General features: G+C 25.6%; 1 protein-coding gene across 3 annotated transcripts; it reads right to left on the bottom strand.

Annotated features, from left to right (window-relative positions):
• Positions 1-4623: 4623 nt before the first annotated feature.
• On the bottom strand, positions 4624-17736 carry LOC135929091 (uncharacterized). 3 transcript variants are annotated; one of them, XM_065465591.1, is made up of 16 exons: positions 17645-17736; positions 17249-17605; positions 17163-17209; positions 16769-17124; positions 16658-16727; positions 15892-15931; positions 15457-15584; positions 15188-15298; positions 14923-15030; positions 14481-14748; positions 13300-13464; positions 9046-9191; positions 8590-8644; positions 5604-5710; positions 4859-5368; positions 4624-4733 (listed from the first exon to the last, which is right to left on the bottom strand). In XM_065465591.1, the coding sequence occupies exons 1-16, from the start codon at positions 17679-17681 to the stop codon at positions 4626-4628; spliced, it is 2613 nt and encodes an 870-aa protein (XP_065321663.1). In that variant the 5' UTR covers positions 17682-17736; the 3' UTR covers positions 4624-4625. The 3 variants fall into 3 exon arrangements, with proteins under 3 accessions (XP_065321663.1, XP_065321664.1, XP_065321665.1); XM_065465592.1 differs by having other exon boundaries at positions 17163-17206; XM_065465593.1 differs by having other exon boundaries at positions 17249-17602; positions 17645-17724.
• Positions 17737-18399: the final 663 nt, after the last annotated feature.

Raw genomic sequence — 18399 nt, 5'->3', positions numbered from 1 at the left:
TTACCCATTTGTGTCAAAAAAATTCAAAAAACTTTAAAAATAACGCTTATGACAATTGTCACTTATCTAGAGTACATTTTCACTAAATCATACTTTAACATGTTAGCAATATTTATTTTTGCCCATTTACGTCTAAAAAATTCAAATAATTTTAAAAATAACGATCATGACAATTGTCACCTTTCTATGGTACATCTTCATGAAATTTAATTACATGTTTATAATCTATATTTTTATCCATTTGCGTTAAAAAAATACAAAAAACTTAATAACGATTTTGACAATTGTCACTTATCTAGGGTACAACTTCACTGAAGTTTTATTTAAATATGTTATCAATACTTATTTTGGCCCATTTACGTCAAAAAAAGTTTAAAAATAATGATTATAATATTTGTCACTTATATAGGTTACATCATCACTGAAGTTTTATTTAAACATGCTAGCAATATTTATTCTAATCTAGGTCAAAAAAATTCAAAAAAGTTATAAAATAACGATTATGACAATTGTCACTTTTCTATGGTACATCTTCATGAAATTTTAATTTAACATGTTTACAATCGATATTTTTACCCATTTGCGTTAAAAAAGTTTAAAAATAATGATTATGATAATTGTCACTTATCTAGGGTACATCTTCACTGAAGTTTTATTTAAACATACTAGCAATACTTATTTTAACGCATTTTGATCAAAAAAATTAAAAAACTTTAAAAAATAACGATTATGACAATTGTCACTTTTCATTGGTAGATCTTCATGAAATTTTAATTTACCATGTTTACAATCTATATTTTTACCCATTTGTAACAAAAAAATTCAAAAAACTTTATAAGCAACGATTATGACAATTGTCAATTTTCAATGGTAAATCTTCATGAAATTTTAATTAAGCATGTTTACAATCTATATTTTTACCCATTTGCAACAAAAAAATTCAAAAAACTTTATAAACAACGATTATGACAATTGTAATTTATATCTATGGTACATCTTCACTGAAATTTTATTTTAACATATAACAACTTTTATTTTTGCCCGTTTACGTCAAAAAATTGTAAAAAAACTTTAAAAATAATGATTATGACAATTGTCGCTTTTTTTGGTACATCCTAATTGAAATTATAATTTAACATGTTGAAAATACATATTTTTGCCCATTAGCATTAAAAAAATCCAATATGTTTAAAAATACCGATTATGATAATTGCCATATTTCCAAGGAACATCTTCATTGAATTTATAATTTAACATCTTTAAAATATAAATGATATTTATACCCTTTTGAGTCAATAAATTTCAAAAATCTTAATAAATAACGAACATGACAATTGTCACATTAAATTATTTTCCTTAAAAAGATCATATAAAATAACATAAATAAGTTGAATATAAATATTTAAAAAAAAATTATTTAGAAAACCCCCCTCTTTTAATATATTTAAGAAATAGATAATTTTACAAAAATGATAAAAAAACTATAAAAGATTTCACTCAAAAATTGTACATTTATAATAAATTTCACAAAAGAATTCCTCAAAAAAAATATATTTACAAAGAAGATTTAAAATTTTTATCAAAATATGTTCAAAAATCTTTTTAAACTTCAAGAAATATTTTTTACTTAAAATCTTGGGCTTGAAAATCACTAATAAATTGTAACAAAAATAATATTACAATAGTAGCATATCATTTTTTATTAAAAAACATCAAATAATAAATAATATGTTGTTTTCTTTTAAATAAATGCATTCGCAATATATTTATTGTTTCGCGGTAATGCGCTCGCGATAATGACTTCACGCAAACATATTCGCGATAAAAAATTCGCTGTAAAGTGTTCGCGTAAAATGTTTCGCTAAAATGTATTCGCTCTAATAAATTCGCGAAATTGTCTTCGCTATAAATGTTTCGCGGAGATAAATTCGCAGAATTGGTTTTGCAATTTTACCTTCGCTATAAAAACTTTTCGCGATAAACGACATACGCGATAAAAGTTTCGCTGAATTGACCTGATACGAAAAACTCGCCCATTGCAGACTTCTAGTCCTTAGAGTGTAAAATGCGCGGTATACTAAAAAAGTTTTTCAACAGAAAAAACGACTTATTAGAAGAAAGGAGAAGGATATTACCCAATTTGCTAAGAGTTTCAAGGGTTGAATCCAGAAAAGTGCAAGCAGCCGAGTTGCCTTAAACCAGAGATTAAAGTGAATTAGTTAATAATGACTTTAAAATTGAGGGAGTTAATTTCGGAACAATTTAGTTGAATGAATTCCAATTTGCTTAGATTGAAAATTAACCCTAAAGTGCCGATCTTAATCATCCATGTACCAAACATGAAAAAAAGGGAGAGGAGGATTGATTGCCTTGATCATATCGTTGATTCCGAGACAAGATAGATATGGGGCAAGAGGGTCACCCTATTGAATCCCTTCTATAGAAGGAATTTTATATAAATAGAATTGTAAAGTGGAAGGATATAGATAGCAGGAATGAAAAAATTTGCTATATCCAGGAATACGAGTGCTCGAGAGTTTAAGAAAGAATTGAGAGAGATTATTAAAGGCATTGGCAAAGTCAATCTTAATTAAGATTTCATTTGAGGAATTGTTTTCTAAATTAATACAAGTAAAGTGTACCACAGCCTCACAAGTACTGACAACTCCAACGCCCAGTTGAAAAGGACTCAAGATGCATCATGCTTAATTCTCGAGGAAATAATTTTAGCAACAAGGCGCCCAGATATCATTATTAAGTTTTTGCAAGGCAATGATTTTTCGACCAAAAAGTATGGGAGACACAAAATCTGGAATATCACCAGCAAAATTTTATTGCAGAAGTTGGTAAGCAAGGTAGGATTGAAGAATGGGAACATATTAATTGAGAGGTAATGTCCAGAAATACAGAACGAATTCCATCCAGTCCATTGGCGGAATCACGATGGAATGTGAGGATAGCTTTTCTAACTTCTTCCTGTGTGAAATAAGCCAAGCGAATGGAGTATGGAAGAGGATCAATAGAATTGATGGTAGTTACGATGTTTGGCGAAAAGCTTGATATATAGGTATCACGAGAAACCTAAACGCACCTTTAATGTTTAGATTATCAATTTTTTATAAAGTTGGCTTTGATCACTAAAGGAGAAGTTTTATTTTTTTGCACAATAATTATAGGATGAAAATTCACCAAGAAGGTATGGATTTTTGTTAAGGGCGGCATTTTTAATATCTTGAGTTAAAGATTTGTCAGGCATTTTAAAAGTAAATGCCATAAAAAAATCTGAGCCATTCCTTTTCACAATTGAAATTATTCAAAAGGGAGGACCCCCAATAAATGAGCACCTCTAGTAATTCGAGTAAAAACATTAGGCTTGGAAATATCAAAGAATAAGGAGGAGAAAATGTTATCAGGTAGATGTGGGATTACGATATTGATGTTATCAATAGGGTCATTGTTAACATTTAAAACTATATCATTATTTAAGAACTTACATTTGTGTCTATTAAAACCACAAAAGGTAAAATTTTTAATATTGTGGGAATCTTTTTGAAGGTTTAAGATTATAATTAATAGTTTCTAAAAGTTGTATATCACTGGTTGAGGAATTACTAAGAATCGAAATTTGATTTTCCATTATTGGGAATAAATCATTAAATAAAACAATCACAACAAATAATTTGTTTGTAATAGTGCATTATGAAGAAAGATAGATCACAATTTTTTGCTAATTAAGTTGAGAAATTGAATTAAATTTCGAATGTCAATAAAATATAAAGCTTAACTATAAATTAGAAGAGTTAGTTCATTTTATAACATGAAGGACTTCATTTTGATAGGAAATGCCAAGGAATGGTGGTAAACATTATAACAAGAACATCTATTTTTGGGATGGATAAAACGTATTATTTTTTAAATATTACAATGGGAGAAAAATTTGTAACAAGTACATCTATTTCTGGGATGGATGAAAAGTATTATTTTTTAAATATTATAGTGGGAAAAAAATATTAAATTTATCTCATATTAATTTAAATATTTAAAATTTTATCTTAGCAGATTTTCTATAATTCAAATATTGAAACAAATTCATTAAAAAAAATTTGTTATACACATTATATCAAAATTTATATATTTTTTTAAATAAACATTTATTGAAATATAATAAATTATATTGTATGATATAATATGAAAAATTCTACCTATACATAATTTAGAAGTATAATAGAATAATAAATATATAATTATTTATTATAAAGGATTTTATTAATTATATTTATTATTATTTTTCCAGAAAAGTTAAACTTTAATATCTAATTATTCCTTGACAGTGAACAAAAATGTCTTATCAATAGAAACAATAATTAAATCATTCTTCCTATACCTTATTGAAAATTATCCACTTTTAAAATGAATATCCTAAATATTAATATTCAAGCCTTTTCTTTTTACACTTTGATGAACTATATAAAAATGAACATAAGAAAATATAATTACATCTATAATAAAAACATTACTCAATCACATTAAAACAACTCAATCACAAATTTAATTTTAAAAAAAATTAAGTGTAAAGAAAAGAATGAAAACTTAAATATATACATTTGAAATCCATATTTTCTAATTCAACGTCTATGAGGGGATCGAACTCCAGAAGATGATATTCTTTTGTAATCCCTTTTGAGGGGTGAAGATCTTCTAAATGCAGGTGGAGATCTGTAACTTCTTTCTTCCTAAAATATTGTGAGGCGTGACAATTTAAAATCATATAATATAATAAATATTATATAAAAATGGCCCTTATGAACTGGATTGACTAATCTATTATCATATATATGATGGTTATATAACTATATACTTTTTTTCCTATGTACATTCTTTCGACACCTCTTGCCATTCCGCCGCCTCTGCTGTATCTTTCTTCGCCAGGAGGTTCTTGATAATGATTCCTATCTTCGTAGACAAAATTATTGGGAATCGTCCTTTCATTGTGTTCATATGATTGTTCGTACCTGGGTCTTTTGACGAAAGGCCGTTCCCTTTCATAATTAACCATCATCCTGTCATCAAACCCCATTTTATCCCTATAATCCATCCTATCGGATCTATCGTTAAACCTGCCCCCTTCATATCTATTATAGGCGTTATGAGAGACCATTTCTTGTCTAGAAATATTGTTTTCATCATTATTAAAAACTTCATTATGATTTATAGATAAAAGTGGAGGAGGATTAGGTTTACTATTCATAATTTTTCGTAGTATGTTGGAGTAATCGTGGAAAAATATGCGGGAACGCTCACAATCCTTTTCATGAATGTATAGGCGGGAAGGGTGAGATTTTTCGAGGTTTTCCAGCCTTTCCTTAGCCTATTTTATATGTGAAAAATAAATAAAATTGCATTACATATATATGCCTGAGAATCTATAGCTACTTCTTTAAGTAAATTTAAATATCAAAATAATATTCAAATTTTTTTATATCCTTGCTGTAATCTTAATTGATCGACTCTAAATAGTTTAAAAATCCATTTTAGTTCTTTAATAGTTATCCTAATGTATAAATTATATATTGCTAGATTAAGAATATAACAGATGCATGAACCTTCGTTTCACTCAAAGGTAGCCAATAGACACAGGGAGATATAATGGTTTTTCGGAACAATTCGTCCATCAATTGCCCAGGTTTGCTTTTTGTTTTGTCCTCAGGCACTATTAATTTTTAAATATATAAATAGTGTATGTGCATCAAAAGTAACCCCTGCTTTAATTCTGATTTTTTGTAATAAGATTTATATTGCAATAATATAAATTTACATAGATGATGCATCAATATATAAAATAAAAACCAATATTTCGGCTATATCAGATGCACTGATACGACCCTTTCCAACCAATACTAATAATTATAAAAAAATTTTACCAATCGAATCCAATATACATATAAAATTAATCTGATATTTGTGCTGATTTATATTTATTGTAAAATAACCCATGTTCTTTAATTATATCTGGTTCTTTTTAAAAAGGTTTGGTTTGTTTGATTATTTAATTATTAGACTAACTCCGAGAGTATTTTTATTTTTTACATCAATGTTGTCATATTTATTATGAAACTAAAATAGTAATTTCTTTTTATTGATTAAAAAATTTCCAATATAACAAGATTTATTTTGTGTGAACTAGGCCTATTCAAAAACGAATCGAATAATGACAAATATGAATATTAAATAATTCGATTTTTTTGAATATAAATAAGAAATTATTCGATTCAAATAATTTGAATATTTGTTTAACTCACATATTCGACAAATGATTCAAATAATTCCTATTATAATCGTATTATTCGAAAATTAAAATTATTTGAAATAAAAATTCATATTTTTATAATATAATTTAAATATACTTTATCACTACTTATCAATCTGTCAGGTTATATTAACAAAAAATGCAAATAGCTTGTAAAAGGCTTTTTTTAATTAGAGCTAATTTCCCATCAAAAACAGCATGTCTTGAAAAAGAAGGCATTTTAATAATAACTTGTCCCATATTTTTATCATCAGATTATTATAATAACTTTTTCTGTTTAAATTGGATGTGCAATTAAAAAAAATTTTAAAAATCTGTTAACATTATTTTCGTATAATTATTTTATAATTTTTTTTAAAAAAAATCAACCGAATAGAATACAAATTGTAAATTATAACAAACCATATATTAATAATATACTATTTGATTCGTTTTTTGTTAATAGATCTAATGTGAACTATAAAATGTTGGCAGTCTCATTAGTTTAAATTCCCAATTAACCTCAATGCTAATATTGGCAATTCTTATTTCTGTTTTTTAAATAAATAATATATTGTCGCAGTATTGACTAAGGATTGTATTGAGATACCGGGGCTAGTTGGTGCAATTTGTCAAAATCATCACAGCTCTGAAAAAGATAATGGTATAAGATCTTGTAAAATACCACGATATCTTAAACACTTAGCTATAAATACAAAATGTTATATTTTTTAAATATTTAATAATTTTTTTCAAAGGTTTAGTAAAGGTGATTTTTTGAACTTAGTAGCCCCAAACCCATGGTTAGTTAAATCATCGATGGAGCTAGTCAAATCAAGAAGCTTATTAGGCTTCCTATGAGACACATATATAAATTTCTTCAGATTTTATATGCTTTATTTATATAATATTATGCAATTATAACAAATAAAAAAGAAATTTTTTCGACAGGACCCATGCCTCAAACCTTTACATAACCAATATTCAAAATTATGGAAATTTTAGTCCTGTTTACATATAATACAGACATCTATTAATTTTAATAATGTGTTTTTTTGATTTTTTATTCTTCTGTTTTAATAGAAGATGTTTCTAGAATGGAGATGAGGTAAAAATTTCAGCTATAATTTTTTTAATGCCTTTTTAGCAGATAACCCATAAAAAATTTTAATTCATGAAATTAGTTATTCAACCATTTTATTTTCCTCGTCATCATCATATATTTTTTGTTTATTATCTTGACCTATTTAAGCAATGCCAGTCATTTTATATTTTTTATAATGTCTTAATTCACTCAAAATTTATCTAGTTCAATTTTTAATATATAACATTAATTAGATCTTATTATCAGGCCAAAATAAATATCCTGATAACTAAAATGTTCATATTTATGTTTTCAATTACAATAGATATATATATATATGAAAATTTTTGTTTGCTAGATATATCATTTTAAATAATTGATCTTAGTATCAGGTTAATATTTATATAAGGTAAATAAATGTTCATATCTAATTGATTAAATATAATTATAAATTGATTTACAAATAATATGTCAATCACAATATATTATATATATTTTTAGTTTGCAAGATATTTATTTAGGTCTGATATTATAAAATTGAAATGTTATGAAAAATTACATTGATCAATTTATATAATAATTAGCATTTAAAATTTATAAAATATTATATTTTAATCAATAATAGATGTTACTTTTCTTGATGACATATCATTTTAATATAATTTTATTGCTTCTTCATAACTCTTTATGGTAAAAATTTTCCTATATGAGTACCATAATAATTTTATAAAAATTAATTGAATGATTGCACCTACAAGCCACGATTTTACTAACCCCAATGGTGGTAATATTATTAATATGCTCTTAACATATATAAACCTTATATATCAATCTGAAACTTTCCTAAATATTAAAATAGAGTTTGAATATATTGTCTTTCTTTTTTGTCATGTCCAAACTTTAAAATTTTTATTACAACCTAATAATATAAAGTGGAAAATATTATTTTCACATCAAAAACATATAACAAATAAAAATTTAAAAAGCTAATTAATATAAATTATTTTATTATAATATGGATATCATAGAATTCTACTTCAGAACAAAATTTTATTTTATAATCGTTATTAGTTTCTCCTGAACCGACAAACCTCTTGCACCGACTACCCCTGGTTTCCCCTCTTGGCTGATATTGATACCACCTGTATTGGTGAATCTCTGGTCCAAAACGATTATTATATTAATTGAATGATATAAAAAATGGTTTTTATAAAATTACCTGCTATATCTCTACGCCTCTCATCTTTTCCATCTTTTGTGATCCTTATTCTCCCCTGATTCAGGGGTTAATTATTTTTAATAGATAAAATAAATATATTTATTTTTAAAAATATTCTACTAAATCGTGAAGAATTTATTAATTATGAATAAAATGATTAAATTTAGAAGTAATGGTAACAATTATCTGATTTTGAAACAAGTATCAATCTTGAAGCTCAAAAATTGAGAAACAAAAAGGTTCTATGAACTAGTTTATTATATGAATTGCATAATTTAATGAACTTTGTAACCATCTCATAAAGTCTTAAAATATAATGAGCAATTTTTAATAAATATAAATGAAAAAAAATTTTATCAAAAAATTAAAAAGTATTTCTTGTTTAATGTAATCTACGATATAATAGTGTAAAATAAAAACGACAAAACCACGAAAATGAATAAATTAATTGTAAACCCTTTCCTCTCTCTCCCTATCCTCCCTTCTTTTGAGAGTTAACGGGTCTTCATCGGCGTTTACAGGTTTGTTTCCCCTTCCAGGAATATTAATATAGAGTATCCTTTTTCCTCCTTCCTTTTCCTTATTTTCACCCTTGTTGGAGTCTATATTAAACACCATTTTAATAATTTAATTTATAAACAAAAATATTCTGAAATTTTCTAATGAATAATTGAATATTATTTTACTTTTGAAAAGTTACAAACTTAAAAAGTAACTAGTTAACTTTATAAATAATTTATACTCATATTTTTTTAATTTTATTACATAATGCAAGTGTAACAATTGGCCACTAATTTTTTTTCTCATTTTTTATATTCTCTTAAGTTTGGCAATGGGCGAGGACTTTCTAAAATATTTTAAACATTGGGCAGGTTGACGAGCAAGTTAAAAAATATTTTTAAAACAATAACAGGTGAATTTTAAATATTTTTCAGGTGAAATGAGCAATTGACTTCTATTTATTAAAAATTATTTTTTTATAAGTTTAACCCTCTATTGCTCGACATATCAATAAATGTATAATTTTTTTTAAAAAACTTATTTTTGTCTTTTAGGGCCCTTAATAAACTAAAAATAATTTTTTAAAAATTTTTTTTAACCCTTTCGCGCCCATGGATAACTTTTGGAATCATAATTTTTCAATAGTATTTTTTATGTATTAAAAATAACCACTAATAACTTTTGAAATCATATTTTTAATTTTTAATATTTGCTGTTTCGTATTTTATCAATAACTCGCTTTGTTACATATGTTATTATATCATATTATAGTTATAACAATTTTTTCGTACCAATTTCGCGCCTAAATTTTAATTCATATTTCTGGTTATCAAATCTTGCTAAAAATATAATTAATAATTTTATTATTAATATATATATATATATTAATATTTTTATTTTAAAATTATCATCTTTTTAATCATTTTATGTGTTGGAAATTGAACATAATGCCATTTGGCATCATTGGTCATTTCTTATGCACTAAAATATTTTTTATCAATAAATGGAAATTTTGGGCAAATTATTTAGGATATTTAGATTTAAAATTATGGAAACGGAAGTGGGGTAGGGGGGGGGGAAATTAGATTAGATTTTGATAATAGTTACCTATATTGATTATCTAATATCTATTAGTGGGTTTTCTTGGATATAGGGAGAGGTTCTAATAAATATTTTATATAAATAACATGTAATATGAAATGCTTTTTATATCAATATGCATTTAGATATGACTACACTTATCCCCGAGGGTGATATATCTGAGACTGATATAGAGGGCTCAGACGAAGAAGACAATTATTATTCTTTGCTGGCAGAAGATTTGCCGACTTCATCTTATATTACAAATCAACTAGGCCTTGATGTGGAGGATATAATAGAAGACACTTCTATAATTAAAAAGATAACACCATGTGGTCTAAGAAAGGCATAGGAAATATGAATACAGAATATATCCCTATATTAGAAATTCCTGAAGAGGATTCAACTCCACTAACATATTTTCGTAAATTTTTTGACAATCAGATAATCAGTAATTTTGTATCTGAAACAAATAATTATTCATTCCAATGCCGGTAAATCTATAAATACAGATAGTGATGAAATTGAAAAATTTATTGGAATACATATACTAAGTATAGTTAAGATGCCTTCTATACGACAATATTGGTCTGTTGAAACATCTATTCCCTCTCCTTTATTTATTTATATAAATAGCTTATTATATCAGTTAAAATTCATTATTGTTAATTGTGATATATGAAATTTTGATTTAATAAAGCTATAGGGATGCCAAAGCCATAAAGGCTAAGGCATCCAGTTACATCCAACTTTCCCGCAAATAGGGGAAAGTTAAAAGGATGTAACGGCGAATGAACCCCGGGTCTGTAAATGTAGAAATGCACACAATAATTAAAAACTATAATGAGGGAATGGGTGGAGGAGATCTTCACGATATGCTGGTGGAGTTATATCGGACAGATATTAAATGGAAACGATATTATATGCGAATGGTTTTCCATTTATTGTATTCTTGTGTGGTAAATGCCTGGCTCCTATATAGACGCCATATGAAGGTGTTAAATAGTATAAAATTTATGCCTTTACTGGTATTTAAATCGCAGATAGCAAAAGAGTTGATGTTTGCAGGAAAGGATAATACAAAAAAAACCGGCAGACCTTCCAGCATAGATGTTAAAAGAAGAAAAGTTATCAACATTGCCCTCATATCGGATATAAGATATGACCAAGTAGGTTATTTCCCAATGCCCGTAAGTATTAAGCAAAGGTGCAAGTATTGCGTAGAAGCCTATTCAAGAATTATTTGCAAAAAATGTAATATTTATTTATGTTTAATAATAAAAGAAATTGTTATTTCTTATGAAATAAAATATTTTTTAAATGAACTTGCATTTTGCCCATTGATAACAATTGGAATCATTGAATATCTTTTGATAGAAATACTCGAAATAAGTTTTTTTGATGAAAATGTGTTATTTGTGTCATAATAAATAACTCTTAAAAAAAAAAAATTTTTCATCGAGGGAAAAGCGCGAAAGGGTTAAACCATAAAAAAAAATTCAGTGTGTATTTAAATACACAATGCATGTAAAAAGTATATTTTTTTAATTTCAAAATTATAATATAAAGACATATAATTTTATTATTTGATAAATAATGTAATAAAACAAATTTATATTAATTTTCGTGAAATAAAAACAATCGTTTTTTTATAGTAAAACATAATGATACACCATATTTAGTACAAACCAATTTACACCCAGGGTTTTTGCACCACGCCTTTTTACTATATTTTGGTTAATGTGTTACTAAATCATATCTTATTTCATTCGTAATAAGACTTATCGGCCCCTTGCTAGATTTTTTTATATTTGATGTCAATTGATGTTCGTTTTTTTACACTAGCGTTCATATTTTTGTTAAATTTACAGAGTATCTGCTATTGAAATTTTGAATGTTAATAATGGCATCTGTTCTTTTACCGGTACCTTCAAAGCTACAAAATCTCGCCTATACATTAACCAAGATTTATGAGCATCATATCAAATATATGGAATACTATACGGTGATACCATTTCCATGATCTTATGTGAAACCACGCTTCATCTTTTAGAATTCTTTTTTAGTTGGAAACTGGCAACTATAAATTCTATTAGCCCTCGCTGTAGCAATACTCCCTTTTGGGCGAGTAATACTTGAAGTTCTATACCACAGAACCAATTATCAAAACACAATTTAAAAATGGAATGTAGTTGAAACTGCATAATCAACATCTGCTGATCTTGAATCAAGAATTTCTCATCTGATGAGCCACTGATATTAGAATCAGAACTATATTCTGGAATACAGTACATTTTGACTATAGATAGCAAATAAAGAATATTTATTAATATAAAAAAAATAATCAAAAAAGCCCAAATTCATATTGCATTTGAGTGCATTATGTATCTGGGTACACATAGCTTTTTTAATTTTAAACACTATTAATGAATATAACAATCTATTTATATATAAAACATTTCTTTTACCTTTATTTATAGGATTTCTAATAGATAACTTCAAAAAAAAGCTTTATTTCCTGTAAATAAATAATTTGAATTTGTTTTAAAACTTTTTCCTTAAAAATTTGTACAAGAGAAATTACATAATTTATGAAATGGAAAAAATGCAACTGTTGAAAAGTTGTAAACTACGTATTTTAGAATTTTTATAATGATAGCTGTCTTCCATTTTTGACAAAATTAACTATAGAAATAAATAAAATATATGTGTATCTATTATACATCATGTGTATTAAGCTGTAAAAAATTTATATTAAAATTTATTCCTTTTTTTTTATATGCAATAGAGGGTTATTAATTAAAAATATTATAAAATAAATAAGGACCAAACCAGTCATTAAAATCATTTTAAAACATTGGGCAGGTGAATTTAAAATAAAACATGGGTGGGTGGGTTCAAAAAATTATAAAAAATGAGTTGGTAGGCATGTTGACTAAAACATACCTATTGTAGAATTAAAATATTCTCTACAAAATAAATTAACACAGTTGTACTTCTGTTTTTTGAGTATGTACCAAAATAAAAAATTTATTCAACTCTTAATCATGTCTAAATTATGGGACCTAGCAGTGCATTGAATTAATAGTTGAAGGAAAAAAAAGAAAAAGATATCAATCATATAATTACTCGAGTTTTCTTTGGTATCTTTTGATATAAGATGATGTATAGCCATCATAGTAGGGTGGTATCTAACCTTCCCAGGACTCGTTTGTTTATCTTCCAATTTATTGCTAGCATCAGTTGTATCCATTTCTTCAGGTGATTTGGTTGATGAAGTATTTGCAACACTTTCTATAATATAATTCAAAAATTTTGAATGGGAAGTCACCCATAAATTTGATTAAGCATAACACCATTTTAATTGGTGTAATTTTATCAGTGTCATAAAAAATAATAATTGTAAAACAGTTTTGTGGTTAGCAATAGAAAAGGCACGAAAAAATATTTTATAAAAGCCTTTTCAAATTAAAAAACTAGATTATATTTTAATCATATTAGTATTGGATAAAAACCAGGCTGGTTTTTGAATTTCAATATAGTTCTAATAGAAACACTTGCAATGCCCGACCAATCAAGGAAAAAACTTTAACGGATCAGGCAATTCATACATAAATAAGAACCATGTGTCGAAAATCTGATTTTCCATGAAATTTTAATGGGTCAACCCATGCATTAAAATTTTGATATATTTTTTTGAATTTCAAGCTAATATTTTTTCTGATAAACACTATTTCAAAATAAATTGTAGTATACTTAATTTTAACAATTTAATGTCTAGCTAAAATACTAAATCTATAAATAAAATAGTAAATTCACAAAAAAGTTATTAATGACTCAATTATAATACTCAATAAAGATATCAAAACAGAATTTATAAAAGTGTTGTTATAGGAATAGATAGCCATAGAGAAAGGGCCTTAATTAAAAATAAGTAAAGTTAAAAAATATAAATATCTCATGAAAATCAAATCATGGTAAATAGGGTAGATAAAGCATAAAGTATTGTGTATATACAACGTCCTATTTAAGAGGCTAATAGGAACATACCACTTACCTTCACTATTAGAGAAGGTAATAGAAAAACTAATGAAAGTAAATAGATCTTTAAATTTTAACCAAGATCCCTTGCACATTAGTCTGCATGTTTGACTTTGAAAGCTTGTTCTATTAATGAAAATATTTTTATTCATGTGAAGGATGAGAAGGGTAAACATAGAAAACGAAGAAATGATTTTATAAAAAATAGGGATCTTAAAATTTTCATTATAAAAAGACATTGAATTCAACATTATTATTTATTATATAACCCTTTTCAGTTATAATTTTGTCTTCATGTTCTTTCTTGATAACGACTCTTCTGTGACTATGTTGCTGCAGAAGCGCACCAGGAGGCAGAAGAGGAGCAAGGTTTTTGAGCAAGTGAAACTCTTGGGGATCCATGCCACCTTCAGAATGTGTTGTGGAGAGGTTCAAGTCAGGAATTTCTGTGTTAGTTGAGAGTTTGGCATTGTATCTACTTGTTGTAGATGGGGTGAATGATTTGTCCAGTAACTGGTTGTTTTTGTATGAATCCAACTGAAAAAGAATATAATTATATTATTTAAAATGAACCTTATATATGAAATCACTCTTATTGCAAATAAAAGGTTTAATAAGATTAAGTAAAATCTCTACCTTAATGTTAGCAATATTATTTATTTTTTTTAATTTTCTAAATTTAAGAATTGCTAGATGATAATTTAATTATACTTCATTTTGGTCAGTGAATTCTACTTTCAACAATTTAGGGTTAGATGATGGCCATTTTTGTTTGTTTAAATTATTATAAGCTTCCAAGGCTGACTCAGCATTTGAGTACTAATATTAATATTTTTGTGCACAAAAAAATTAACAAATATATGATAATTTTTTTTTATCATTCATTCTTGATATTTTAATTTTTTCAATTTATTTTTCTCTTATACCCCCCCCCCCTTAATAAAATATCAAGGTGATTTATATAAAAAATATCTACTTTCACAATGCAGTGTGATTTAATTTTGTCTATCCAAAAATCTTTAGTTTCATCAAATTCTCCATATTTTTGAAATTCTTCTTTCAACTGTCTCAGAGTAAATGGTCGAACCTTTGAAGAAAAAAAATTTGTTATAGCAATTTATCATTGTCCTCTTTTCAAAAAATAGCCTATATAATCTATTTTTATTTTACTTGAATATTCATGCTTTATATAAAGATAACCAACATACATATATTTTAGTTTAAATATAATAAAAGGTAACTCACCAAATTTGAAACATGAATTATAGATGAAGCATCGTTAGAACTCCTAGAGACTTCAGTTTTCAATTTTTCAAAAGTGTCCAATGTTCCATAAAATGTTAGTGGTGGCTTATTCACATTGGGGGATTGGTCTTTTTAAAAAATATATACGTGTGGGATAAAAGAAAATGCATGAAAATTTATGAGAAATCGAGATAAGTTTAGGCTTAAAGAATATATAAAATAAAAAATTTTTATTTCTTTTATAAATATTTGAAAATAGGACAAAGCAATTTCTGGTTTTTACTCTTTTTAATTATATAAAAATGTGTTTAATTAAATTCTGGTCAGATTCAGGCTTAATTGTTAGTAAAAATTTTGGGACAAACTTAGGTGAAAAAATAATCAAATTTAGTGCTTATTATATGCAAATTTCTAAATTTCAATTATTTTTTTTACTTTCATCATTTTGAATTTCTATGTTTTCATGTGATTGAGTCTATATAATTAAGATAAAGATTGAGATAAAACTAAAAAATGTTAATATAAAAATTAAAGTTAAATTGATATAAAATTCATAGTTAATACACATTATAATCAGTCATCAGTCAAATCAACGTAATCATAAGCTTAACTATTATCTTCCATCAAGACTACTATGGCTGATACCTATGTTGAACTTTGAAACAGTGTATAATTACAAATTGATTGGATTTTAATTTAGATAATTTGAAGCATTCGTTATTAGATTATTATTGGTGGAATCAAATCATTATTATCATCACAAGAACATTGAAAAGTAACATATATCTATTATTAGTGTATGATGTTTCTTTGCTATGTTAATAACCCCCATAAATATTATTATTATTATCATCACTCAATTGTTATTATTATCATGTTATTGCTATTATTATCATGTTATTGCTATTATTGTTTATGATATATTATCATGTCACCTAGTAATTGGATGACATCCAATTAGGTGATTATCATAATGGATTGATTTAAATATATATCTATCAAGATTAGGTCACATGCTCACCCATTTTAACTATAAATTGCAACTTATTTAGATTTTGAACAATCAGGAAGGAGATTTGAACAAGAAATTTGTTATTTCGACAAACCAGATATAAATTATAAAAAAGATGTGATAAAGTATTGAATAATAATTAACTAGTTGACATATTTCAATATTAAAAAGATATTAAATTATACTTACTTTAAAACCAGGTATAAGAACTTCTTTTATATTCTCCTCTAGATCTTTTGTTTCAGAATCCACCTCAGCCCTTTATAAAAGTAATCAAAAAATAATTAAATAAAATCTAACGTGGTCTGTAAATCTTGATTAAATTCTTCATCACCTTCAAAATGAGGTTCAAAAAGCTCTTCACCTGGTATAATCTCCTCAGCATTATTATATATTTGTTTGTTTGAATCAATTTTATGATTTATTTCTATGTCATTATTATATGATAGAGTTTCAATAGTTGTATGAATAATTTTAAAATTATCATGTATAATAATTTCTTGTTCATTTTTAATTATATTTGTATTATCATTTATATTGTTTCCAAGTCTTTCCAAATCTTTATCCCTATATGGGATTTCTAAACTTAATGATTGGTCAATTATATTTTCTGTCTTAGTTTCTTCAACAATATTTATTTCATGTACAAAACTTTCCTAAAGATTGTATAAAAATAAATTAAATGCATTTAAACTTTTTTGATTTCTATATCCTTAGTTGTACAATCTTCTAATACATCTGCTGTAAATACATATAATTAAATTAGATGAATTATATTACCAATACTATTATCAATAAAAATTGTTGTTTCACTATCAATTATATTTATATCACTACTTTGAAATTCATTTATGTTTTTATTTGATAGAATTGATTCTTCAGCAAAATTTTTACTTTCCTTTAAATTTGGTTTATCCACATTAATTTCATTATAATCTATGTTTTTGTCAGATACTTCATGTATCTCATTTTCTTGTGTATCCATAGGTAGAATATCATCTTTATTACTTGGAGTATGAACTTTTGGGCGACCACGCCGTTTTTTTATTGGTGTTTTGCTAACGTCCATCTCATTATCTTGTATATTTTCACCAGTCTCTTCTATATTGACTGAATCATTTTTTTCAACATTTCCTTCTATTTTAACATAATAGGGTATTATGTACTTAAATTTACCTTTAGTTTTTGTGACTTTTGTTCTCCGAGTTTTCATCTTAAACAGGTTATATAAATAACAAGATGGCAAAGCTTAGGAGTTGGCAAAATAATTAATATCGAAATAAATTAAATTTAATCATAAAAAATATTAAAATATATGAATCAACTAATACTATTTTAATTAAAATTTATTTTGTATGTGTATATCATTTAGAACTATACTATTATTAGTTTTTATTTTATATACATTATTTTTCAATTCTAAAGTAAAAATTTTTGCCAAAGGAAATACACAAGATTGAAACTTGGCAAACATTCATCAGTACAGGTTACAGTGAGATGGGACAGTAATTATTCCGAGAAAAGGGTATGTGCCTTAGTATAAAATAATAATTTCAACCTCTTAGAGATATATGGTTATACGAAAAACTGAGCCCTGGTCAAATTTCAAAATACAAATATCTTTTAATAGTACACCTTTTTCCGAATGAAATTCGTTTTAGCAAATATTTTATAAAATCAATCCCGGGTCAGATCATAGAATATCTTTCAACTCACGATCGGATCAAAAATTTTAGATTGCATTTGTTAATTGTGTTCAATTAACATAATTTATTGTAATGTTAATTTAAATTTGTGATCAGTTGAAATAATTTATTTTAATGTTAATTGAGTATTAATTTGAATATCTATTGAAATGTTTTATTATATATACCAGTTGATTGTTATACATATTACATTATTATTATTTGATTTTTTAAAAGTAGAAATAA

The sequence above is a fragment of the Gordionus sp. m RMFG-2023 genome, chromosome 4 (assembly GCF_954871325.1).
Source record: "Gordionus sp. m RMFG-2023 chromosome 4, tfGorSpeb1-WG-v2, whole genome shotgun sequence".
Lineage (NCBI taxonomy): Eukaryota > Metazoa > Nematomorpha > Gordioida > Chordodea > Parachordodidae > Gordionus > Gordionus sp. m RMFG-2023.
Note: the sequence above shows the minus strand (reverse complement) of the source record. Positions and strands in the feature narration are given on the sequence as shown.